Below are 25,663 nucleotides of genomic sequence, written 5' to 3'. Positions count from 1 at the left end.
AATCAACAATGCACTGGATAAAGGTGTGAATAATAAATAGTTACTTGTTCACAAACACAACACAAATGGACATATAAAAAAAAAAAAACTATTAATAAAAGAAACATCAAATATATGGCTAAGTTTGGTATCCTCTACTGTAGACTGTGGGACTGGTGAACAAAAACTACCTGAGCTTAATAAGACAAGACTGTATTATTTGTACATTTGAAGATCCCACAACTGTGTTGAATTTCCTTTTAACTTATGGAAGCACAATTAAGTCACCCCTTGCTACATCACAAATCCAAAGTCCTTCAAAGCTTCTTGATCTTGTGCTATATTTCTTTTATATTAAGTACAAAGTCAAGTTGTTGTTTTTCCATAACAAACTGTATAAGCCAAACAGAAAGCTGTGATGGAGATAATACTGATAACTGCTTTCAACATGAATTGTGTAGTCTCTTCACCAAATTCTTGTTTGAAGATTAAATTATGGCCTTGAACAGCATTTCCAATATAGCTTTCATCAATCTTCTGGGGTTTTATTTTCATGTCTCGAATGTCCTGTTTGTGGCTGACACAAAATAGATGTGTGATAGCTAAGTAAGAATAATAGCCAATCTCTGAGTAGAACCATTATAAATAGACATTTCACCCAGGAAATCAACTTCTAGTTTTAGTATTTACATACAAAAAAAGAGTCTGGATTTCTTTTTATGATTTGGCACATGTTCATGTGTGGAGCCTCTGAAAACAACTGTCCAACATTTCAGAAACTCAGCATATGTCTCAGAGAATTTCCACTTTCATTTCTCAGATAAGTCACAAGCCAAATGTTTGAGACGCTATGCGATAACTGAGTTGCTATCAGAGCACTGGCTTTTGGGATCACTACTGCTGCTGCTAGTACTACTGTGACTCATGGAAGAGTACTGTGAGTCTGATGTACTCATAGGACTTTCCAATGGTTCAAGATGGAGGTAAGCCTAGAAAAGAAAATTTTTTTTTTTAATTGAATTGTGTAATATTAAAGGAAAATTAAGCAATAATTTTGCTCAGAAAAAGAAGGTTGTGAAAAATATAAAGATGAAAAACTTAATATATATTTTTATATGAAATCTACTGGTGTTCTACTACCTACAGTATAAAGAGGAGTAATATTAAGTATCAAAGGACCAAAGTCTTACTATTCAATTCAAGGAGGAAGAAATAATTAAGCTGAAACAAACATTATTGTCAAGCTTTATGTTTAGTAGTTCTCCTTTCAGATGTTGCGATTGAGGGCAGATAATGTTAAGGTCATCTGTTTCTTTGGCCAACAGTTAATGATCAGGGTGTCATGTGGTCAGCACAATGACCAACTGCCTTTACTCTTCTCCAACTAATGTCAGGTACCCATTAGAGCTGGGTGGACTCAGAGGCGCCCAAAGATCCCGAAACAAAAAAATTCCAGTCTTCACCAGGAATCAAACCTGGAATCTCCGGTTTGGAAGCCAAGCGCTTTACCGCCCAGCAACAGAGCATCTTCTTTATGTTTAAGATAAAAGCTTTATGAAACAATAAACAAACCTCTTGTTGCAAAGAAGAACTGAGCATTAAATCCAGTTTCTGGACCAGAGTTTTAAAGCAAGGTCGAAGGTCAGGATCTTCCTGCCAACAATCCCGCATTATGCTATACCTAGAGAAAACAAAATATTAAAACGTAACAGACATTGTTCAATTTTTCAATACAGAACAGTAATCATATCCTCACAACTTAAGTAGAGACCCTGTTCTGTGAACCCAAGATTCAGAGTAAATTAGAAGTTAGTCTGATTGAATATTGAACAATCACACAAAAAAATGATTTTTTTTTATAAATGTGTTTCTTATCTAGGATAAATGTTCTAAAGAAAGCGTCTCAAGAGAAAAAAATTACTTACATCTTTGAAGATGCATAAGGAGGTTGTTTCATCCTGTGGCCTTCTTTCAAAAGAGCAAAGAGTGCCTCAACTGGCACTGAAGGATAAGGATTACCTCCCAATGTAAAAATTTCCCACAATAGAACTCCATAAGACCACCTGAAACAAAGATTATAATTTAGTTTAAAAAAAAATACTTCACATTACTGAAAAGACTATATTCTCTTATAATTGATTCTATACGTTTTAAATTGACTTACACATCACTTTTAGATGTATACTTCCTGTCAAATAGAGCTTCAGGGGCCATCCATTTTACTGGTAGTCTCCCCTGCAATAGAATACAATTTGATTTATGTTTCATATTTTAATTACTAACCTAGTAACTTGATGTTTCAACAAAAGAAGTATTAAAATAAGTGACAATTAAATGTAAACATTAAAAACAAAATGGCAAAATTAAACTTACATCAGTTGTCTTTTTATAATAGTCAGCAGCAGAAAGATTTCGTGTCAATCCAAAATCAGCTAATTTAAGAACCAAATCTTCAGCAACTAACACATTTCGAGCAGCCAGATCTCGATGGATGCACTGAAACAAATGGTGAACATAAATGTTAAGGTCTTATTGCATTTCTTGTTAATCCATTGAGAATTCTATTCTAAAGCATCAGACTATGTTTACCTGTTTAGATGCTAGATATTCCATTCCTCTGGCTACTTGGAAAGCAAAAGATATCAAATCTTTTTGTGTTAATGCTTGTGTTTCAGAAGTCTCTGAAGGTACAGCTGGAGTTTCATAATCATTTGTTATTGTTGGGAAAATAGGATTTGCTGGTCGGTGAGTCTTCAAGAAATCTCTCAAGTTTCCATATGGCGCAAACTCCACAATGACATATAGAGGACCTACAAATAAAGAACGATATTAGTAAGTTAGTATTATGTTTCAAACAAGACTTATCATAGTTTGATTGATAGTCAAATATGTTTTCATTATTGTGTAGCATTCAACTAAATAGATATAAATATTGTTACAGTGGTTTGTTGAATAGGTGAAAAAAAAATGTCTTGAAAACATCTGCACTGTTCAATCTTGCATTACCTCTCTGAGTACAGCAGCCCAGAAGATTAATAATGTTTTTATTCTTTCCTATGCTCTTCATGGTTTCCATCTCTCGGACCAGGTCAGTCATTTCACGGTCAGTTGCATCTCTTTTTAACATTTTCACTGCCACTGTGGTTGGAGTGTTTTTGTTCTCCATGCCATAGGCTTCCCCCTTGACCACAAGCCCAAAAGCACCCTCACCAAGTCGTTGACCTAATTTTAGTCTGTAAGAAAAAAACAATTGCTGAGCTTTTTTCCCCAAATTCCTTTTTGAGCTATTACAGTAGAAAATAGAGTACAGTCTGAAAAATCTTAAGAAAAAAATAAATGGTTTCAATTTTATTCAATTCTTAAAATTTGGAAACTGGTTGGTATAAAGTAGAGCTAATTTAACATTCAAATATTAAGATGTATTAATTACTTATTTGAATTAAATTGTTAAAAATTTAATGAAGAATGTTTTCATATGTATTTGATACATTGATAACACATACAACTGTTAATACTAACAAATAAAATTTGAGATGCACAATATTTTCAACAACTATACAAAGTAGACAATGAATATATTTGATGTTTTAATACCTCTCCCTGGGAAACTCCCATTTACTATCATAAGGAATATGATATTCTGAAACTTCAGTAAAATCTGAGGAGAGACGACGGCGACGACCACTTGTGTAACCATCAACAATTCGAACTTGAGGAACCATAAGTGGTGCAATGGCATCTGGATCTTTGTTATCACAATACAAGTCATTCTAAGAAAAGTAGTGAAATATGTATATCATTGCATTGTTTCTCAGTCTGAGGTATAGCTTGTGACTTGATATTTAAAAAGTTAACAATGTTAAAAAAAAAATTTAGGGTGAAAGAGGTCTGAATTCTCTGTTTTAAATGTTTTGGATATCCCTACAGAATTCACAGGATGGCAGGGGATCACAGGGTTCAAACCCAAGACCATAAAGATGGCAGTCCAGAGTGCAAACCACACGACCAGGCAGCCATGTTATTGAGGTTGCCTGGTGCCTTGTAGTTAGCACAATAGCCATCTACTTTCACATTTTCTCATTTAAATTGAAAACCTCATTGACATTAGGAATGTTTATAAAACTGACTTCCAAATTTGTCTTTTTGCTAAAGACTTTTTTTTCCCTTACTACAGCTGATGCATCTGATATTAGAACCTAATTGCAAAACTTTTACTGATTAACTAGTAAAACTATCTAGTATAATGCTATTTATTTTTGTTGTTGTCCAAAAGAAGACAAGCCCAACACAGACATACAAAGTATATTTTAAAGAAGAAAATGTAGTTATCCTTCAATTCCTGTTAACTAACGCAAGACTTGAAAGTTTAGACTTACAGACTTCATGATGATTATACGCTTGATCGGTTGTTGATTAGGAGTGGTTTTCTGTTTGTACTGTTTTATCACTATAATCACAAAGATGATTAAGATTACTATTATGGGAACTGATACACCAATGATTATATAGTAAATTTTCTCCTGGAAAGAATCTTTTGCTAATGTGCTTGCTGATGGGGTCAATTCATCATCTGAGGAAAAAAAAATCAAGATTATGGTAACAGCATATTGAACTTTAGCACTCTTCAGGTCTTTATAATTGTAATAATTTCTAAAGGACTAGACTTATGTTCTAATTACCTCCAGTTTTGATATTTAAGTATGCTGATTTGTAAGATGAGCCAACAGCATTGCGGACAATACAGGTGTACTTTCCTTCATCATCATAGGTTATGTTATAGATAATAAGTTGCTCAGGATTACTGTTGTTGATTGTAGGAGTCTGAAAACGTTTATTTTTATATTACAAGCTACTGATTTTGTGGAAGGTATTTAAAATAAAGAATAGTCTCTCATCCCATCTTGATTTAAAATACAATTATAGAATGGTCTAATACTTTTGCTATAAAATTATTACCTTAAATAATTAAATTTTTTCTATTTTATTTATCACGTATGTTACAGTTATGTTGCCATGCAAAAAAAAATTTAAAAAAAAAAATTAATTAGTTATGTTTCAAATATTCCATGCGGACATCAGGTTGTGAGTTGATGCAAAACTTGTTTCCAATAACCCTTCCTTAGGAAACATCTCCTCTCCCCCCCCCCTACTTTTTGTCTGTGTGTGTACACATGGTGGAGATACTGTTTAACTAGTATTAATTTAAAAATTTAAAAAATTTTAGCCTATATGTAGCTAACTAAAACTGTTTTAAAAAAAGTTAAATAAGCCAAAGAATAGGTTTTAATCAAATGTGTGCATCAAGGCAAAAACAATAAAACTGCCTGGTGATGTTAGTAACTGATTATCTTAATGTATTCAAAATTAAAAAAAATCAACTGTGGCACAAATCATTAAACAATACTGACAATACTTGCTGGATAAAAGACCATAGAACATATTGATGATATGATCAAAAACATAAATTGATAGGAAAAAACTTTTGCAATAGTTTCAATCAGGTAGTCCATAACATCATTGAATTAAACGTTTATAGGAACTAGGTATATAATAGTTGTAATATAATAGTCTATGTAATGATTAGTTGCCGTTGCTCTTCCAGTTGAACATCAGGTTCCTATTTAGAAAGGAATTTTTGTTCTGTTATATTATAAGATATTATTTAATTTATTGTATATTTATAGACACGCACAGTCTTCACGAAACAAAACATTGAATTCAAGTGTATTTTACAATACAATCTTAAGAATGGCAGCCATGAAATTAATCCTTTGGCCAACATAAGCCTTTTAATGAAACCTTCCTATTTCTACCAAATAGATATTTACTATAACCAATTATGTCACATTCACAAATGAGATAAGATCATTTAAAAAGCATGCTGTAAAAGAATGATACATATAAAATGTTTATGACATTCTCATATCAGTGATGAAAGTAGCAAGTGTTACCTACAAGTACACATTGTGTGACACAATAAACATGCTCAACCAAAATAAAAAGTGTCATCAAATTAAAACAAAAAAAGTGTGTGTATGGTTTCACTTAAGTGCTGTGGCAATGCTTCAACTTAAAGCTATTATATAATAGACAACATTGAACACAGAAGTAAATTTTAGCTGCAGGCAAATGTACACTCCTTTACCTTCCTTTCCTGCTCAAGGAAAACAAAAAGTAATAAAATAATGTATAGCTACATTGCTGGAACTAAACACATAGAGTAAATAAATAATAGTCTACATGTAACAGTTTCTACTTTTATATTGTGTTGTTGCATGCCTTTAATAACAAAAAAATAATAATCAGCATTTTTTTTTAGCCTTTTCTCTCCCACAAACTAATTCTCATTTCAAAAACTCATTCTCTTGTTTTATTTACCAATAGTATTAAAAAAAATGTCATTCTTAAATTTTCAATACACCATAATCCAATCAATTTCTAATGAAACATCTACTGAGTAGCCCAGGTTAAAAAAAAAGGCTGATCTACACTTCTCTCAGTGGTGGCCAATAAATTTTTTGGGGTACAAAAATTTAATTTATAAGTTTAAGAAGTAACTTTTAGAAAATTTTGGGAATTTAGACACAATATGAATACAAAAAAAAATTATGCAGAAGAAATGTCCAAAGATTGATACACTTGTATAACCACAAGAACATTTAGGAATCACATAAAGACACTTTGTGCACTAGCCACCACTGGATTTAAACAAAAGAAAAATATTGTGTCTATTCTATTTGTAATAATGACACAGATAACATTTCAGTTGCTACATTTTTGAAGCACAGTGGAAAATATTTTTATTAAGACACCTAAATTTTCACTTGGTATAAAATCTTCTAAGATTTGAATTTTCGATTGTTTCCGTATTTGAATTTTTAAAATTCATTTTTTTTTTGTGTGGACTGACAACTTGCCATTCAGTTACTTATGACTGTGTGAGACAACTTGCCATTCAATAACTTATGACTGTGTGAAATTTACACACAAACACTGCAGCTGGAGTTTTATCTAGCTTTATTCTTCTTTCAACTACTAGTGCTAAGTAAAGGCTTTGTGATTCGTATCCATTGAATCTAAGACAACATAGATATATACTGGCTATGTATAAATACATATTTATACAGTCAAACTTGCACTGTAATGAACCAAAACTTTCAGATGGTAGTTCTTGAAATTTCTTAGTCCTGCCCTTTTTTATGCTCATGAAGGGAAGTTTGACTGTACAATGAAGCAACAAGTTCTAGAACATACTAAAGTGACTAAATATACATCAGCCCCCCCCCCCCTCCCCACAATGTACATATTTAACATGAACTGCTAAAAAAAACAAACTCTATGATCATGTTGTATTTTGTGAAGAAAAAGTCTGTATTACTGAGTTCTCAAACTATTTTTGTCTAAGAGATCAAGCAATGTCTTACCTGAACAACTTGGAAGTAGCTATCATTGTAAGAGCCATTGACCTTCAAATGTTTAATCCATTGAATGTGAGGGTGTGTGTCGCTGACTTGGATCCTGCAATAAAACACTGCAGTGCTACCCAGGGGAAGAGTGACATTATCTGGCTGAGCAACAAGGGGGACATGTGGCACTCTCTCTGCAATGATCAAACCAACAAAACTGAACATTAATAAGAGATGTATGGAAGAGGTGCTGTATGGGTAAGGTAGTAACTACTGGTATATGTTACATTAATGCATATTGTTTTGTTTATGTGCATGAACCTAATAGAAAGAAAGTCACATCATACATCAAATAATCAGTTATTATTACAGACAAAATAGGCAGTTAGCAAAATACCATATAATATCAAACAATAAACAAAGACAGTACAACCAAAAGGGAAATAATAACGGCAATGTCTTCAATTTAGAAGACTAAGGATGAGTGCAGAGTTTGGGTTTATAAACAACAGAGAGCAAACAGTACAAACAAAGCAATCAGTGTACAAATATAAACACAGAAATGTGGCTCTGGGTATGTGTAAATAAACCAAGACACAGACATTTAAAAAATGAATTGTCCAAAACAAAACAATACAAACATTACAACAACAGTATCTACTAGGAAATAAAAAATAAAAAAAAAACGTTTGCTCTGATTTAACTACCAGTACATGTCTCTGTATTTTGCTATAGTTACTAAAGAATGGCATTTTGGGTTCTTTTCTTAAGATAGGAGTTTCCAGTCTATATCTAACTCAAAGCTAGTTATTCTATTAAATGGTATGAACAAAGTTCTCAGAAAAAAAGGCCAAACAAAAGCAGATGGACATTTTGGTTCTTGTTATACAAGCCAAAACTAATAACTTCTAAACAAAGCATCAATGGTCAGAATACAATGGAAAAACAAAGCGGAAAGAAATATAAACAAGCAATAGAAAAAAATAATACTTTTTAAAAACAAAGAAAGAACTGCTCATTACTGCCATGTATCTGAAAATTACAGGGTTTAGCTTCCTTTCTACTATATAAAACAAAATTAATTAGTACTAAAAGATTAACTAATTGGTTAATTTTTGGATTGATTCTTGTATTGTCATCAACTATGAATAATTATGTAAAATTTCAACTTCATCAGAGAAAGGGAAGTGGGAGAAAAAACGAGTCAAAATGTGATAAGAGGATTAAATCCATATATACATCAGCATCTCATTAAATAGCATGTATTCCCCTTATTTCAATTACTAACAAAATAATTAATCACCTATTAACTAGCTAATTTTTTAAATTAAATTGATTAATGTCTTGTCAGTTTCAATGAGTAGGCCTTCATTGTGCAATGTTTTAACTTGACCCGAAAATAAGGGAAAAAAACATACTCAACTTTTTACCCGACAGACAGAATGAGGAGTTGATATAAGCTTTCTAACAAATGGAAGCCTCTCCCGACATAAAAAAAGGGGGGGGGGGATATTCAACAACAAAATCAATAATCAAACGGATGTAATCATCATAGTACCATCATCATAGTACGCTTCTAGTAGGTCCTACCAAAACAAATCCTAAATGGTTGTTTTTATAGTATTATTCTAACCAGTAGTTGACGCGATTGCCGTCTATCACTTGTGTTATCGGACGCCGCCACTTCTACCTCCGTGGGGTGTACAGTTTCTTGGGGAGATAAGATAGTCGCCCCTCTTCCCCACGTCTTGAAGATGTTTCTCAGGTACTCTTGAATACCTGGAAGCTGCCGCTGCTCCTGCATAATCTTCTGTCTTCTAATTCTTTAAGAGTCTTGTAAGCAACGGAACGGAGCTTTCAGTCAAATAGTAATAGTGGGGGGTTTCTTTCCCTTAGGGCTATTTGCTATTCTACGAGTTATGGCAGAGAGATTTTCCTATGGATGATATTGTCGGCTGATATTGGCGAGTTGAAGTGTTGTGGGACTGATATGTCTGGAGTAGTGCGCTGGTTAGAAAATGTCAACAGTGCATGTAAGTAGGGTCAACATTTGGATGTTACCTTTATGTTATATTGGGGGGGGGGGGTGAAAATGAGTACAAACGTAGCGGTAATAAAGAGCGACCAAGAACAGTTGCCCTTTTTAGATTGTTTTGTTTTGTAACTTGTGAAATGTACAAGTTTTTAGAAACACAACTGTTTCAGACAAAGAGAGAATGAGAGAGAGAGGGGGGGGGATAATGGGACCAGATAAAGGGAGGAAGGGAACGAGAAAGAAATGGAGGAGAGAGAAGGTTGGAGAACGGAGGGAGTGGTGGAGAGGTCAGGGAGGGAGAGAGGTCTGAAAGTAATGACAGAAAGACAAAGTCTTATTAGAGTTACTAATTACAAATGATCTAAAGAGTCACTAGTACTGCCTTTACCTTACCAACAAACACGTTTTACTTTCACCGGCCCTTAAAACAAAATATCAAGTAACTATTTGCAGTCAACATAAATAATGTCTTTCATAAGGGATTGCGTCACCCCCCTCCCTTTTTTTTGTCTAGAGCCTTCCTAGTCCCCAAGACATCCTTTAATTTCATTATCCTAGTTTAATTGTTTCTGTCTCCTTCCCTTCCTCGTTTGTTTGATGAATCCCTGTGGGCCCTTGTTTGATGAATCACTGTGGGCCCTTGTTTGATGAATCTCTGTGGGCCCTTGTTTGATGAAGCCCTGTGGGCCCTTGTTTGATAAATCCATGTGGGCCCTTGTTTGATGAATCCCTGTGGGCCCTTGTTTGATGAAGCCCTGTGGGGCCCTTGTTTGATGAATCCCTGTGGGCCCTTGTTTGATGAAGCCCTGTGGGCCCTTGTTTGATAAATCCCTGTGGGCCCTTGTTTGATGAAGCCCTGTGGGCCCTTGTTTAATGACGCCCTGTGGGGCCCTTGTTTGATGACGCCCTGTGGGGCCTTGTTTGATGACGCCCTGTGGGCCCTTGTTTGATGACGCCCTGTGGGGCCCTTGTTTGATGACGCCCTGTGGGCCCTTGTTTGATGACGCCCTGTGGGCTCTTGTTTGATGAAGCCCTGTGGGGCCCTTGTTTGCGACCAGAGCACATAGGAAGGAATGGGAACACGACTTGGCGCCCATGTCGGATGTGCCACGGGGCATAGTTTTGGTAGCCTGTGGAAACTGCGCGCAGACGTCATGGTCTTATGACTTAGGGGGGAGGAGGTTGTGGTGGTTCCGTTAGTATAAATAGTATCACATTTCCCAATAGATTACCTTACAAACTTAGACAAACTGGAACTTGAGATTTGATAAGGGTTTGTAGTCTGTTCAAGAGGCAATAACAAAGAGTGCTACATAGTGCTACTGATGGAGTAGAATGGTTACACTTCAAACGTTATGAAAGACTATGACATGACGGCCTCCCAACAGACAATGGAATGCAGGTCTAGCTGCAGTTATACATTTAGTTCACCTTTTCCCCCTTACATCAGTGTGTGTGTGTGTGTGAGTGTGTGTGTGTACATTGTACACCTACATACACATAAATACTAGTGATACAAGTTAAAAGAGTAATTGTAAACAAACGTAGCAAGTGAAAAAAAGGAATAATAGAGAGAACAGAAGAGAAATAGGAAGAGAACAGAAGAGAAATAGGAAGAGAACAGAAGAGAAATAGGAAGAGAACAGAAGGGAAGAGAACAGAAGGGAAAAGAATGGAAGAGAACAGAAAGGAAGACAACAGAATGGAAGAGAACAGACACAGGAATGGTCAAAGAAAAGGGACACTCACGATTGATCTCCACACTGAAAGTCCAATTCAATGAAGCAAGCGTGTTACTGGCCACACAGGTGTAATTCCCAGCATCAGACAACACCAGGTCAGCTATACTGACCTTGTATTTTTGAAATGAAATCTGAACAATCAACAACAACAAAAAAAAAAATAAATTAACAGACACCAAATGTTTGAGTTAAAATTAAACTATTTCATTACAGCAAAGAACATTTAAAATTGTCTTGAAGTGGAGTTATTTTCATTTGCCCCAAGTGTGCAAGGGCGCTTGGGTGTACAGCACAAATAGATGAAAAATATTTGAAAAAAAAATGTGGATGTAGGACAAGACTAATACACAAGAAATTGGTGCTGGTCGTAATAATGGAGATTATAGATTTAGTACACAATTACACAGGGAAAAAAAAGTCTAAAATTCAATTACTGTTCTCAAAATGATAGGCTATAATTGTTTTTTTTTTCTTTTTAAAGTAGATATATATAGATATTTATAGCAAACAGCTTGCCATATTTATTTTCTGTGTATTTTGTTTGGCTGTAGGGTATTTGTTATTACTTCATCCTGAGCAGCACACCACAGTGCCAACTGTAAAAGTAGGGACAGGGTACTAGGTAGAAAAGATACAAAGTGAAATCATGTACATACATAACATTGTGGGGAAGAGGCTTATACACACTTAGCTAGACATCAATCTAAAACAGAACCAATTTCCCCAGAATACTGGAGTACTAGTTAGCTAAATGTTTAAAATGACTTAAACCTGGCCAAGTCTGATTTATTTTTAAGTGCCGCGTTTTTGTTTTTATTTCATTTTTTTAATTGATGAATTTGTTGCCAGACTACTTATTAAGTCATGTCTTGGAGTGATTGATTAAGAAGGGGTGCAATAGTGGTGACACAGTCCAAGCTATGATCTAGAGATATACATTGACAGTGTTTTGCCACATACATTTGACACCATTCAATTTGAATATTTATTTATAATCAGTGAAAAGTTGCTTCTAGAACACTGTATTGATGGGCACATGTTGAAATAGGGAATTTAAAAGATATTTGTAAAGCTCAAGATGTATTGACATCTTTCTGAATGTAATTTATATGCTACTTTGGGAGTTGTCCTGCACCCTGACATGGGTTGCAAGATCTCTAGGTGTTAAATAGTTTAAGAAAGTGGATCTTATTTTGAAATATCTACTTTAGAACACTAGTCCGTTTTGATTTTTACTTCTAAAATGATCAGGCAATTCAATTAGCTCACATTATCATAATCCCATCTGTCCCTTGACTTTCGTAGTAGGGGTGCTGTGACATTTGTAGGGGCAGTTGGTAACTAAATCAGCAAATACCTCCACTTTTCCCGGTCAGCAGCTGTTGTTAGCAGGATATCAAGAGAGCGGCTGGTCCATTCCTTTACATTAATCAGTCAGCTTTTCTTTGGACAAAACCATTTCTTTGTGCTCGATCTACTGTACCTTGAAGAATGAATTTTGTGAGTGAGTCATGTCTTACACTATGACCAAACAAGCTCAGCTTTTGTCTCTTCACATGATTGAGGAATTCTTCCTTTTTGCCAGCCAGAGTGTTGACTTGTAAAAGTACAAACTTATTTGTCTTCTTTTCCTGGTATCTGATATCCAGCCGATATCAGTAGCATTGACTCTCTTAGGCTTTGATTCTTCTTCAGGCTCAGCGTCCAACTTTCCTAATGGTATTAGGGTGGCTGGGAAGGGGACGAGTTCAGCTGCACCTGCCCTGTAGAACACTTGTTCAAGCTAAAGACAATCACTTACCCTTTCAGACTTGACCAGGGGTTTGTCATTCTTGTACCAGGTCAAAGTCGGCTCTGGAATCCCTTTGGGATGACACTCTAGCATGATGAAAGAAGTGGCTGTTCCTTGTTTACCCTGAATGAATTGCATCTTCTCACCCCATCGAATAATATCTTTTTGGCCTGCATTGTAAGTAAAAAAAAAAGCCAAACAAACCCATAAAACACATAATTATGATTATGTTAAGCTTTCACTGAAAATGGCTTGCTGTACTTATTTCAAATGGCAAGTTGTAGAGGATGTTACAGATGCCTTCACCTGGGAGTACAAGGGGCTAAATCATATTTCTTTTCTAGGATTACATTTCCTTTCATCTATTTGAAATGCTTTTTTTTCTGGTGCATGGCTACAAGACTTATGCTCTACTTACAAGTGAAGGCATAGTTCTAGTATTTAACCAAGTGCTATAATGAAAAGTCCCACTTTCTCAATACAACTTCCAACACACTTAATGAAGAAATATTGCTGAAAGAAAAGAAGGTAGAGAAAGCAGCCCCTGTCAATGACTTAAATGGTAAGACTTGACTCCGTGACTCGATCAAACTTCACAGCACTAATACTTCACGAAGACATTGCCTGATAAGTCTCCTCCTCCCCCCGCCTCTTTCTTTGCATCCACTCCCCCCACCCGCGCCCCCTTCCTTTTCAAACACTCGGCATAGAAGTTTACTGAAAAACGCGAGTTTTCCTTTTGTTAAATTGGCGCCCAGCTGTTTTCAATTCTGAGTTCCCCTCCTGTTTGCATTGCTTTGTTAGTAGGGATTGGTGAGTGGTGTCAATTGAAAACGAATGGGATGAGAGCACCTCCTCACAAGACGATCCTCTAAGTCAAGGCTGCTCTCTTTAAATTAATACATTCTTCAAGGGGGGAAAAAAGTAGCCAGTATGTGCCACTATTTCATCTAAATACTTCTACCCACTAACCTATACCACGAGAACTGAATATGGGAGTGCAAGAAACTAATGAATAAGAGGTGAAAGCTTGCTGCTGGAGTTTCTTGAACGGGAGAGAAAGAAGGATAGAAATGTTTTTAAAAATACACTGATACTAAGTGTATTGTTGTAGCTTATCAGAATATCTCAATAGCTATGTCTGAGAATGTAACAAGGTTTACTTTATTGAACTACACTAGAACGCATGAATCCATCATCGGTATTTAGAAAAAAAAAATAAAAAAATCCTGTTTTCCAATGGAGATTATAATGGATCGTTGTCCAGGTCAATGCAAATATGAATAAGAAAAGTCTTGCTCCTAAGCTCACGATACAATGTTTGAGCAGTCCTAGTGAGGAACTAGAATATGCAGTTGTAACAAAACTTCTTGCACACAAACTACTACACTTAAACTATGTAAAACATCAATGGCTTACCGCTAGTCCTGTTATCCACGTATCTTGAACTCTCGTTATTACCCAGGTAGATATTCATTCCCTTTTCATCTAATAGGGTAAGTAATAAGATGCATGATAATATAAATAATAAGATACATATTGAAATAATAACATTTCACTTCAATACTTTTTCGGCGAAATATTTCCTTTCATTTAATTGTTTACAATCAACGGAGGCGAAAGACGGCCACAATGGTCAGTGGCCACGTGTCCATGTACATGGACTTCATGCTACTTATATTTGAAAGCATACAAAGAGACTTACCTTTAATCACCAATGACATATTCAGCCATTCCTCACCAAACTGGTTAGAAACATGACACCCATATGTCCCAGAGTCTTTCTCTAGGGCGTTCACAATCTCCAGACCGTGTCTCCTCACTTTGATCCTGCACGAAGAAAAAATCTTGACCATCAAGTCTCGTTACGTCATAACCTTAAGTCTAGTTCTACTAGGTGAAGCCTGGAACTGGAATGTTACCCTATTCTACTTATACAGACCAGACAGAAGATTTGACAAGGACTAGATCTACCTGTTATCCTGATAGTTGTGTATCCGAGAGTCATTTCGGAACCACTGGTAAAACGGTCGGGGAGTGCCAAAAGCTTTACATGGCAACAAGACCTTTTCACCAATCAGACTTCTGTACTCCGTTTCCGACCTTGACTCAAAATAAGGAGCTGTAAGAAGGAACAAAAACGTTTCGTTACGCATAGGATAAACAACTGGGACAAAGGGAACTTTAAATACACTGCATTTCAAAAGTTCATGAGGGAAAGATTGTGGTTCTAAATGGGAATGAATGATCAATAGGATTAACTCGTTTCATGAAGGCCAAGGCAACAGGCTCATCTTCGTACTAGACATAGGCGAATACTCAAAGGAGCATCAAGTCATGATTTTTTTTTCTTTTCTGTCAAATATGTCAAACGGTCTGGAACAAGAGGTACTACAGATGAAGTCAAGCTATTAAGATTCATGTACTGGTACCCCAGCGCTGTCAGATTCGGAGAACCTTGGAATAGTGTGTAGTTACTTCAACAGTTTGGCGATTTAGGCGCGTACTGCAGCAATGGGATCCACCATATTTGAAGTCTAGGCAGGGGCGTAGCTAGGAATTTTCCATCATTTGGGGGCTCGGGAGGGGGGGGCTTACCTCTTTGGGGGCTCCTTTATTTTGCGTAATATTTAATATTTAATGTAAAAATCAAGGTGGGGACCTGGAGGATTTCAAATTCTCCCCCCTCCTCCCCCCACCCTAGCTACGCCACTTGGTCTGGGGCTACAGACGAATAGTATTAAACTCGGGATTCACAAATTGGGGCCTGGCTATCTTGGTATCTTCAACAAGTGTGTTGTGTGATAGGAAAGTAATCTGAGGTTTAGGACTACAGACAAATAGTATAAATGTAGGCAAAATATCTTGAACAAATCTCCAAACAGGTGTGATATGAAAGTAATGTTAACATTTCCAATTTATCATCCAAGAAACAATAGTTCTATTTGGCAATACTCCACACTCAGAGAACTCTCCCATTCGTAAAAACAGATCAAGATTAACGCCACATGGCGGGAGAATGTAGAATACAAGCAAGAAATAATGAAACAATAACAACTAGCTCATGGGATCCCCCATAATATATTATGGTATGAACGAAACAAAAATGATCTCGTAGTCTTGGCATGCACAATAACACACATGGGGGATCATTAGGTGCAGGATACTGGAGGAGGGGCGCGGGAGGTAAACACGTCGCAGTGGACAACACGAATAAGAAAGGATTTTTTTTTTAAAAATTTAGACGCATGCTCGCGTCATTGCTTAGATCTACCGTCAATTTGTGCGCGCTACGGTCCGTTGTTTCCCCGAGACGTCTTCTAGCCGCGGCCGATGTCTATCTCCACATGCGCCACGTTTATCACCATTCTTCATATATCCAGCTTTGACATAACTGCAAATTCTTCATTTCCCACGGCATATCTAAACCAGCGGTTCTTAACTTTGTAAGCCAAGGAACCCTTTAAACGAGCAACGGAATCAAACAAGTACGAGTGAGTTGTAAGTGAATGCAAGTAATGAAAATTATATAGTGCATCAGTCTTTTTTAAATTGATGTCTTTCAGTATTCACGTTTGTATTTCACCGTTTAATTGTCACTTTAAGCTCATTGTTCCTAGTTAGTTTTAAAGAGAAAAAAAAAAGTCGTCACTACGCTTAATATAAGACTGGCACCCACAGCATCAAACTAATATGTACGTCCTAACGAATCGTTGCCCACACTCTCAATGACATCTTTGCTTAACTGATGCTCTAACAGCCGAAACGAGCACTGCGTGGTAACTAATGGAAATCAAAAAAAAAAAAATCATTGCCCAAGCATTGTTCAGAGTTTTAGTCTTTTGAATCTGTTGTGTCTACATCTACATAGAGACACGCTTATCTGACTTTATATGAGCAAAAAGCAGCGTAAATGACATATTTATAATATAGATTTTTTTTGTACATTATCCATGTGCTAGGACGTAATCATCTTCTTTTCTGAAGTAACGTCTGTATCATATAAGATAAGAAGATATTGGATTTTTTAAAAAAGGAAAGGGCTGGGATGGACGCGTAGTCTATTGGGATGGGGAGAAAGAGGTGGTGGACTTTTGATACTAGATTTGGAGAATAAGCCGACATGATAAACATTCAAAATGAGAACCAAAAAAAAAAGTTGCACAATTGGTGGCAGAGTTAGAATAAATAAAAGGGATTAGATGAATGATCTTCTCAGTTTTCATCTCCCATTGTGTTGTGTTTTTTAATTGTTTAACTTTTTAAAAAAAATGAGATATTTCCGAAGAGTTGTAAGTAAGGAAAGTTAACAAGTATTACCTTATTATAAGACAAGTGTACTAGTACAAGTGTACATTACTGTCTAAAGATCGGTGGTCAACTAGTAATCATTATGATAATTACTTTTTTTTTTAATATAGTAATACTCTACTGAAGAAGTAAAATAATTTAATCGATCGGCTTCTACCCTCAGGTAATATGGCCAGGTTGAATATTTAACAAAGGGGGGAGTGGGACAGAGAGAAGACTAACACTGGATGCCAGATTTTTCAAAACTCTCTCCACCATGTTTTAAATCTCCAGGCCTGGTGGCGTTTATATAAAGCTGACAGGTGAAATTAGACTTTCCCACCCCTCACGGCTGCAGCTAGGGGAGGGGTAAGACCAATCAAAGAACGAGACCTGGCTACCTCGATAATGTGCAAGAGTCGGAGGGGGGGGGGAGTGGGTAGACACCCTATTTTTTTTCCCAACACAGCCACCATCTCAGAAAGCTATCAATACCTCCCAACAGACAGGTACGCCCCCATCCCCCCCTTCTACCGGGTGTCTACGCCTTGAACCTATTCAAACAAGGAGTTCCTTGTCACCGTGGCCCGGACCGGAAGTTCGACCCACTTGTTGAAGCAGTACAAGCTAATACCCACTCCTCTCCTTCTCTTCACTCTTCCAAGTTCCAAATTCTCTCCTCTTCTCTATTACAATTAAATGACCCTCCCTCCCCAAAACCCTCAAAAAAAAAAAAAAAAAAAGGTTGGCTTCAATTGCTCTCGCCCCTTCACAAGAGAACACAGTTCCTTCTTTAGAAAGACGGCAGGCAATACACGGCAGTATAAACATTAATAGGTCGCAATACAAGGAGTTTGCTTGCCAGTTTTTTTTGTTTCTCTACTTGGTTACCAGAGCGACTGCCAGTCTGTGTCTTTCAAAATCGTGTTGTTTATGTTATGTTTTGTTTCCATGTAGTATACACGCTGCACAATATCTACGTTGTTAGCTATGGCAGTGTACAGGGGTACATCTTGAATGTCGAGGGTTCCAAACTTTATGTCCCAGATAGAGATAAAGAAATCTTTGTTCTTATGGAAAAGTTGATTTAAATGACCATTTCAGTCTGGCCTCGCATTCATTAGTTCTACAAGATAAAGGCACTCTTCACACTGCCTCTATTCAAGTCAAAACTTCATGGAGGACGAAGGAACCAGGACGCTGATCTCAAAAAACGGCTCTAAAGATGTATCTAGAAATTTAAGTTGATGTATATCGCTGAGAAAAGAATTACTAGTTCGTTGGCCACACGGGGAAAACTATAGTTTGATTTATCATTTTTTTTCAATTAAAAAAAATGAAATAAATTTAAATTTGGCTAGAGATCTAGATCTAGGATTCTAGGTCTAGATCCAACACGGGTTTTGAAAGGACTATCGCTTTCGGAAGCTCCCGTATGCAAGGCTTTAAAAAAAAAATCAAATTAATTCAGGAAAATTTTGCGCGTCGTCTTCTAAGTCTAGATCTAAATGCATATCATTTGAATATTATAAAGTGTAGTAGATCTATACATTCGTTTAAGCAGGATTCTTTCTCGGGGAGAAAGGGGCTGGGGTAAAAATGTTCCATTTTTTTAAATTTAACACTCATTATTTTTTAGAAGAAAAACAATCGCTGTATAAGTTGTATAAATGACTTATTGTCTTTTAAAAAGAAAGTATTTTTATTTTTTTTCTTGTTTTATTATCATATGCTAGGACTAATTCGTACACGTACTCCTTCTTCCGTAATGCAAATAGAGCATGAGAAGGACTGAATTAGCCAGAACAAAAAAGAGATTTATTGAACAGGTTTTTAAGTCTCTAAATACACGACTATATTACATGGATACGGGTAGGAAGTAAACATTTTTTTTTTGGAACGTCTGCAATGTACAAGATAAGATATGGACATTGTTCAAAACATTGTTTTCTCTGAAGCTCGAAAATGGTAAAAAGAAAACGTAGAGACCGAGTTAAAAAAAAATTAAAGCAGAACACGATGCAATATAAGATAAATGAAGATAAGATTTGAACAGGTCTTACATTCTACACTACACTGTAAGGAAAGTCATCTATTCTAAAACATGTTCATATTTTGGATGGGATAACTTTGGAAAAACACGACAAGAAAAATACATACAATTAAGTATAGCGTTTTGTTTTCAAATAGTCCATCCACTGCATTATAATTTGGGAAACAAAACAAAAAAAAAATAGTTAGGAGGAGGAGAAAAACTGGTTAAAAGGTTTCTGTTGTCTGTATATGAGAGATGAGTCCTTGTAATCGCAACAAAACGTCCATAAGGATCAATAAAGCAGTGTCTTAGTCTTATAATGATTGTTTTTCCACTTCTGTGAAAATTAACTTTGGTTTTAAAACAAGATGATGTAGCCTACTAAAATACGTCTAACTTTGGCAAATTATCAGTCAAAGAAAGGAACATTTCTTTCAAACTTCTTCCCCTCGGTTAAGGTCATGCTAACAGAAATGTGAATGACGCCCGGTGTCCAGTTTGAGGTAAAAGCTTTGCAGCTCAGGCCATTTTTACTCAAGCCAGTAAACCAGCCAGAAGCTGAGCTGCTCACAGGCCGCGGCGATCTAAAAACATATCCCTTCCACGTGTGTTTATGTAAAATAGACCCGGAAACAAATAAACTGAAGGCAAGGGGTCGTAACCCTTTTTATCCCAGCGGTGCCAGACACGCCTGGTTACTAGAAAGTTTTTTTTTTTCTTTTATGAACCTTTTTTTTTTTTGTCTGAGTTAAAAATTGTACATGTCGGTAGAGTTAATAGATAGAATTAATGGTGAGCTGAAAGAAGAAGGACTAGCGGGTGAGTGGGATTTTTTAAAAATTCAACCTGAAAAACAAATATACATTTATTTTTTAAACTGAGGGTCCTATTTTGATTATAATCGATCTGTAAACTGAACTATTTGTTTCATTATAATGTTGTTGACTGTGTACGGATTGTTTAGAATTTCACAGAAGTGACTCGGCAATCATTTGAAAAACTTTACTATTTGAAGAAAATCTGGTGATTTTTGTATGAACTGTTACAAAATTGTATTTTTCAAATAAAAAAAAATGAATGGTTTTCTACTGTTGTGTTTGTAAGTTTAAATTGGTCAGTTACGACTGTTGTAAACTTTATTGGTCAGCTATAGCTGTATTCTTAAGTTTAAAATGTATATTTCTAAGTTAATAAGTAAAAACATGTGTGATGCATCATAATAACGCTTGGTACAATCAGAACCATCAATTTCAACCAAAGTATATGTGAAGAGATAATAGTTCAAGGGTAACACAACGACATAAAGTGAGAATCCCTCTAAATTTAGTTGGGGCGAGGGAGGGGAGGGGGGTTCTGTGCCAAAGTCTGCACCAGCGTGGGTCTGAGACGAAATGGATAGAGAGCTTGTTGATACAGTGCAATTATTTATACTGGGTATTTAACTACGGGTTAAAGGGCGTACCACGTGACACAACCTTATCAGTAGAGTATGTAATTGACACGCACACACACGCGCGCACGCACACATAGAAAGAGAATGCTGAGAAAGGAGAAGAAGGAGAAAGACAATACAACACGTGGAAAGAAACAAAATATATGTCACGTTAATGTTTGATTGAGTTGTTAGGTGAATACATGTGCAGTCTTGGAAACGGCTATTCAGAAGCTACCCTAAATGGTTTCTTAAAGATAAGAAAAGAAACGGATCACGACTCAGTAGGAAGCTATTCTGAAATGAATTGTTAGAACTATTAATTTGGGAATAGCTGCTTTAGTCGTTTACCTCCCAATGATATTAAAACATTTCTTTTATTAAATGATTTTTTTTTATTTTAGAAACGAAAAATGAATCGCAGCTACATTCCAAATGTGTGTCTAGTAACGGTTGGCAGTCAAGGCGAGACATTGGGTCCAAGCTAAGTGTAGAGCTAGAAACTCGTTTCTTTCCTTCCCTTTGAACTCGACTACCAAACAGCATTTATTGAATGGCTACCAATACTCCCCGTTCTCTTGCTTTCGTTTTATTTCTCTCAATCAAAGTGTAAACAATGTCTCACATTAATGCCCACGACTACATCCTCGTGTCTTGGTTAGGGAGACAAAGCTTATTTCCTGTAGGTGGTAGGATCAAACTACCGAAAGGGCAACAATGTGCGGTGCGTTCTGCCTTACAGAAACATTCAGCTGACCACCAAAGTGGTCAGTGCGGACAGCTAACAAGAAAAGAAAGCTGAAGAATAACTTTTTGTTAACCAAAAAAGAAAAGAAAAAAATGGGTGGAGCTTTTCGTTTTTGTTGTGTGCCGCCGCCTCAGCTTCCTCTCGTCTGCTACTCACTGGGGGGAAGCAAGATCTGTCAGGCGATGAAGGGTGCCGGAAAACGAGGTTTTCAACATCTACACTGGCGCTGAAACCTCGTGTTATTGATCTGTCTGAAACACCGTAAACCGAGACTTGGCGCGAGGGTAGTGAAAACTAGTGAGAGATAGAGGAGATGACAGATGAAGAGAGAGATCATTGAGTTCTAGTTTAACCAAGCTCTTCAGTCGAGAAGAAAACAAAAACATTCAACAAATACGACTCTTAAAGGAGGATTGTTTTTTTTTTTAAACGAACACCGTCTCTTGTTTCTCAATACATTATACCAGTATAATGGGTCTCCATAAAATGTCTAAATAATTATATCAACTGTGGCCTCAGCTACGAAATACATTTTTTTAAAATCTAAAATCCGTATAAAAAAAAGCAGGATAAGCCAAAACGAAAGGTAACTCACTTCAAATAGTCGGTATATTGGTCATCTGAACTTAAACACGTAGACCAGCTACAACGGAGTGAGGTGGCTGAGAAGTCAAGCGCTTGGATGCTATCCGCGAATCTCGAGTTCTAATCTACTTAGAGCGTGTTATGGTTACCAGTGGAAAATAATGGAGTTAATCGTTACACTTGTCATAGAATGCTCTTGTTGGCTTTAAAAACGTGAAATTATCGTCTGCAAAACTGAAGACAGAAAAGTATGCATTGTATACCTTTACCGAGTCACGTGAGAAACACATGTAACCTTAAGGCGAAATCTCCCTGAAAGTAACTTCTACCACATTGAGTCGTACAACACTAGAGCGTTTGACTCTACACAATTCTAGATAGTACAACTAAGGAATGTTTAAACCACGAGCTAGTCGTGGTTACTGAAGACGTTACGGTCGAATTTTTTGAAAACTACAGAATCAGTCGAAATGACTTAAAAAGTCATTGATTCGAGTCTATGCAAGACATTTCTAAGTCACTTGTTTCTTTAGTGTTAAAAGGATTTAAAAAGAAAAAGTAACTGATGGAAGAATTCTAATGAATATTAATTGTCACCCAATTAGACCCAATACAATTTGATGTTTGACAACCTTGTGATTCAAAGACGATGAGCAAGTTTTCCTATCGAGTTGCTCAACAAATTTTTAGGTTTGGACAATTCAAAATGGAGGGTCAAGATTTAAAGTTGGACACACACAAAAAATGAAGGGGAGCTAAGCCTTACCTTGGCAAAATGAAGTGGGAAATCCAATTAAACAATTGATGACCAACAGAAATGACCAGTAATATCCCATCTTTCTACAGAACTCTAAGATATCATGGCGTTGTTAGCCTTGGCTACGTTACCCATCGTAACTCCATTCTTGCTGGTCACGTGGTCATGGTTGTTGCGATGTTTCTGGAGAAAGAAAATAGCATAAGTCTACAACACATACAAGATGACATGGCATTACTGTGTGATTTGTAATAGATCCTTAAAGGTCAACACATAACTATAAAGCAGTAGAATTACTGGAAGACATGATAGGTCAACACATAACTATAAAGCAGTAGAATTACTGGAAAACATGATAGGTCAACACATAACTATAAAGCAGTAGAATTACTGGAAGACATGATAGGTCAACACATAAATATAAAGCAGTAGAATTACTGGAAGACATGATAGGTCAACACATAACTATAAAGCAGTAGAATTACTGGAAGACATGATAGGTCAACACATAACTATAAAGCAGTAGAATTACTGGAAGACATGCTAGGTCAACACATAACTATAAAGCAGTAGAATTACTGGAAGACATGATAGGTCAACACATAACTATAAAGCAGTAGAATTACTGGAAGACATGCTAGGTCAACACATAAATATAAAGCAGTAGAATTACTGGAAGACATGATAGGTCAACACATAAACTATAAAGCAGTAGAATTACTGGAAGACATGATAGGTCAACACATAACTATAAAGCAGTAGAATTACTGGAAGACATGATAGGTCAACACATAACTATAAAGCAGTAGAATTACAGGAAGACATGCTAGGTCAACACATAACTATAAAGCAGTGGAATTACAGGAAGACATGCTAGGTCAACACATAAATATAAAGCAGTAGAATTACTGGAAGACATGATAGGTCAACACATAACTATAAAGCAGTAGAATTACTGGAAGACATGCTAGGTCAACACATAAATATAAAGCTGTAGAATTACAGGAAGACATGCTAGGTCAACACATAACTATAAAGCAGTAGAATTACAGGAAGACATGATAGGTCAACACATAACTATAAAGCAGTAGAATTACTGGAAGACATGATAGGTCCACACATAACTATAAAGCAGTAGAATTATTGGAAGACAAGCTAGGTCAACACATAACTATAAAGCAGTAGAATTACTGGAAGACATGATAGGTCCACACATAACTATTAAGCAGTAGAATTACTGGAAGACATGATAGGTCAACACATAAATATAAAGCAGTAGAATTACTGGAAGACATGCTATGTCAACACATAAATATAAAGCAGTAGAATTACTGGAAGACATGATAGGTCAACACATAACTATAAAGCAGTGGAATTAATGGAAGACAAATGCTCGATGAAGTAAAAAGAAATGCGACAGTCATGGCGGCGTATAGAAGAAAACAAAGACATCACTAAAAACCTCAATTGTTCAAGTGTGTATGTGTGCATGTGTGTGTGCATGCGAAACTGCTACCATGTTTCACCTTAAGTTTCTCAGGATAGTAAACAATTGAAAAGAATGAATGAAGGTGACCTTCAACTTTGAAACCTATTTATTCATGTCTTTACTTTCGCTCTTCTGTCGCCATAGAATGGATACTCTGGTTACTCAATACAAACCATACGAGGAGAAATCAAAAAAAAAGAATCTTTTGTGATATGTTTGCTTTTTTAGAATTTTTTTTCCCTGCGTGTCTAAAGATAAATCAGACAAGGCATGCAATATTATTAAAAGGATAAAAAATTGGATTTGCGGTATTCTATGATTGTACTACAAGAACATCTCTGGAAACATTTAGAATTCGTTTTCTCAACTTTGTTCATTTATACCAGTGACGGTTCATCCCATTGAGTTATATCAAATTCACATATACTCAAAAACAATGCAAGAAACAAAAGAAAGAGAATAATTGAGAAAGAGAGAGAGAGAGAGAGAGAGAGAGAGAGAGAGAGAGAGAGAGAAAGAGTAAAAAGATCGTTTTGATAAAAATGCAAATATTTTGTTTTCATCCTTTGTATTTAATTGTGTTTAAAATTTATAATTTTTTGACTGTTAATTGTTATTCAAGATCGACAGAGATAAATTCTAAGCAAGATTTCACAAGATCCCTACTTCAAGGAATGATCTGTACAGGTATCTAGGTATCTAGATAAAAAAGATACAGTAAGCTTTACATACAACATACAAGACTGATCTGATCCTCTTTCGAAATTGGAAAAACTTAATTTGAAAAGTTAAGTCGTAAATATTTATTAAGTCAGTCACGTGACAAATATTTTAAATATTTTTGTTTGTTACTGTCATGAACTGATGCTCGACAATATATTAATAGTAGGATGATCATCACCACTCGTATGGGCAGGGTTAAATCCAAAAAGTGGAGTGGAGCAGGAGACCTTTTTTGTAACCACCAGTTTAGAGCCCTCAAATTTTAATGGCTTGACCCTTCACGAGTCTCCAGGGCAGTGGCTGATCAGCTCAGCATAAGCTATAGCCCCGATAGACAACAGACGAGTGTGCAGGGGTTATGTTAATCAGAGCTTAGCATTTTCCCCTAACCTCACCAGCAGAGCTCTGCACCAGGAGAGCGTGAGAGTCTTCTAGGAAAGTTGGGGTGCTCCCGCAATGTCAGCCCTTTTCGGAACACCTCGAGAGCAAGGGGGTGAACTAACTCCAGTTACCAGAGGACACCACGAGGAGGTCGGCGGGCACTGTCCCCCAGCGTAGGATGATAGGACCTGTCACTTAACACTTGTTATGTAGTTTGTGTGGGCAAGAGATTAGATGCAATAATAATTTGAAATATTGAGAAATTAATT

General features: G+C 36.3%; 1 protein-coding gene and 1 long non-coding RNA gene across 2 annotated transcripts in view; one reads left to right on the top strand and one right to left on the bottom strand.

Annotated features, from left to right (window-relative positions):
- Window positions 1-350: 350 nt before the first annotated feature.
- LOC106071935 (fibroblast growth factor receptor 4-like) overlaps window positions 351-25,663 on the bottom strand; it is a 50,569-nt gene continuing 25,256 nt past the window's right edge. The window contains exons 2-18 of the mRNA XM_013232168.2: window positions 22,811-22,984; window positions 14,929-15,076; window positions 14,660-14,784; window positions 14,374-14,442; window positions 12,964-13,124; window positions 11,170-11,293; window positions 7,404-7,579; window positions 4,659-4,800; window positions 4,356-4,549; window positions 3,574-3,749; window positions 2,986-3,212; window positions 2,569-2,789; window positions 2,353-2,475; window positions 2,144-2,214; window positions 1,905-2,042; window positions 1,552-1,660; window positions 351-968 (exon numbers count right to left, since the gene is read on the bottom strand). Coding sequence (XP_013087622.2) covers window positions 828-968; window positions 1,552-1,660; window positions 1,905-2,042; window positions 2,144-2,214; window positions 2,353-2,475; window positions 2,569-2,789; window positions 2,986-3,212; window positions 3,574-3,749; window positions 4,356-4,549; window positions 4,659-4,800; window positions 7,404-7,579; window positions 11,170-11,293; window positions 12,964-13,124; window positions 14,374-14,442; window positions 14,660-14,784; window positions 14,929-15,076; window positions 22,811-22,880 — 2,415 coding nt within the window. The 5' untranslated portion in view covers window positions 22,881-22,984 and the 3' untranslated portion in view covers window positions 351-827. The remainder of the gene's footprint in view (window positions 969-1,551; window positions 1,661-1,904; window positions 2,043-2,143; window positions 2,215-2,352; window positions 2,476-2,568; window positions 2,790-2,985; window positions 3,213-3,573; window positions 3,750-4,355; window positions 4,550-4,658; window positions 4,801-7,403; window positions 7,580-11,169; window positions 11,294-12,963; window positions 13,125-14,373; window positions 14,443-14,659; window positions 14,785-14,928; window positions 15,077-22,810; window positions 22,985-25,663) is intronic.
- On the top strand, window positions 823-3,317 carry LOC129925843 (uncharacterized). Its single transcript, XR_008777565.1, has 2 exons — window positions 823-962; window positions 2,655-3,317. It is a non-coding gene; the product is annotated as an uncharacterized LOC129925843 (long non-coding RNA).

The sequence above is a fragment of the Biomphalaria glabrata genome, chromosome 1, assembly GCF_947242115.1.
Source record: "Biomphalaria glabrata chromosome 1, xgBioGlab47.1, whole genome shotgun sequence".
NCBI classification, from domain to species: Eukaryota; Metazoa; Mollusca; class Gastropoda; family Planorbidae; genus Biomphalaria; species Biomphalaria glabrata.
The sequence above is the reverse complement of the archived record's forward strand: the minus strand, read 5'-3'. Positions and strand labels throughout refer to the sequence as shown.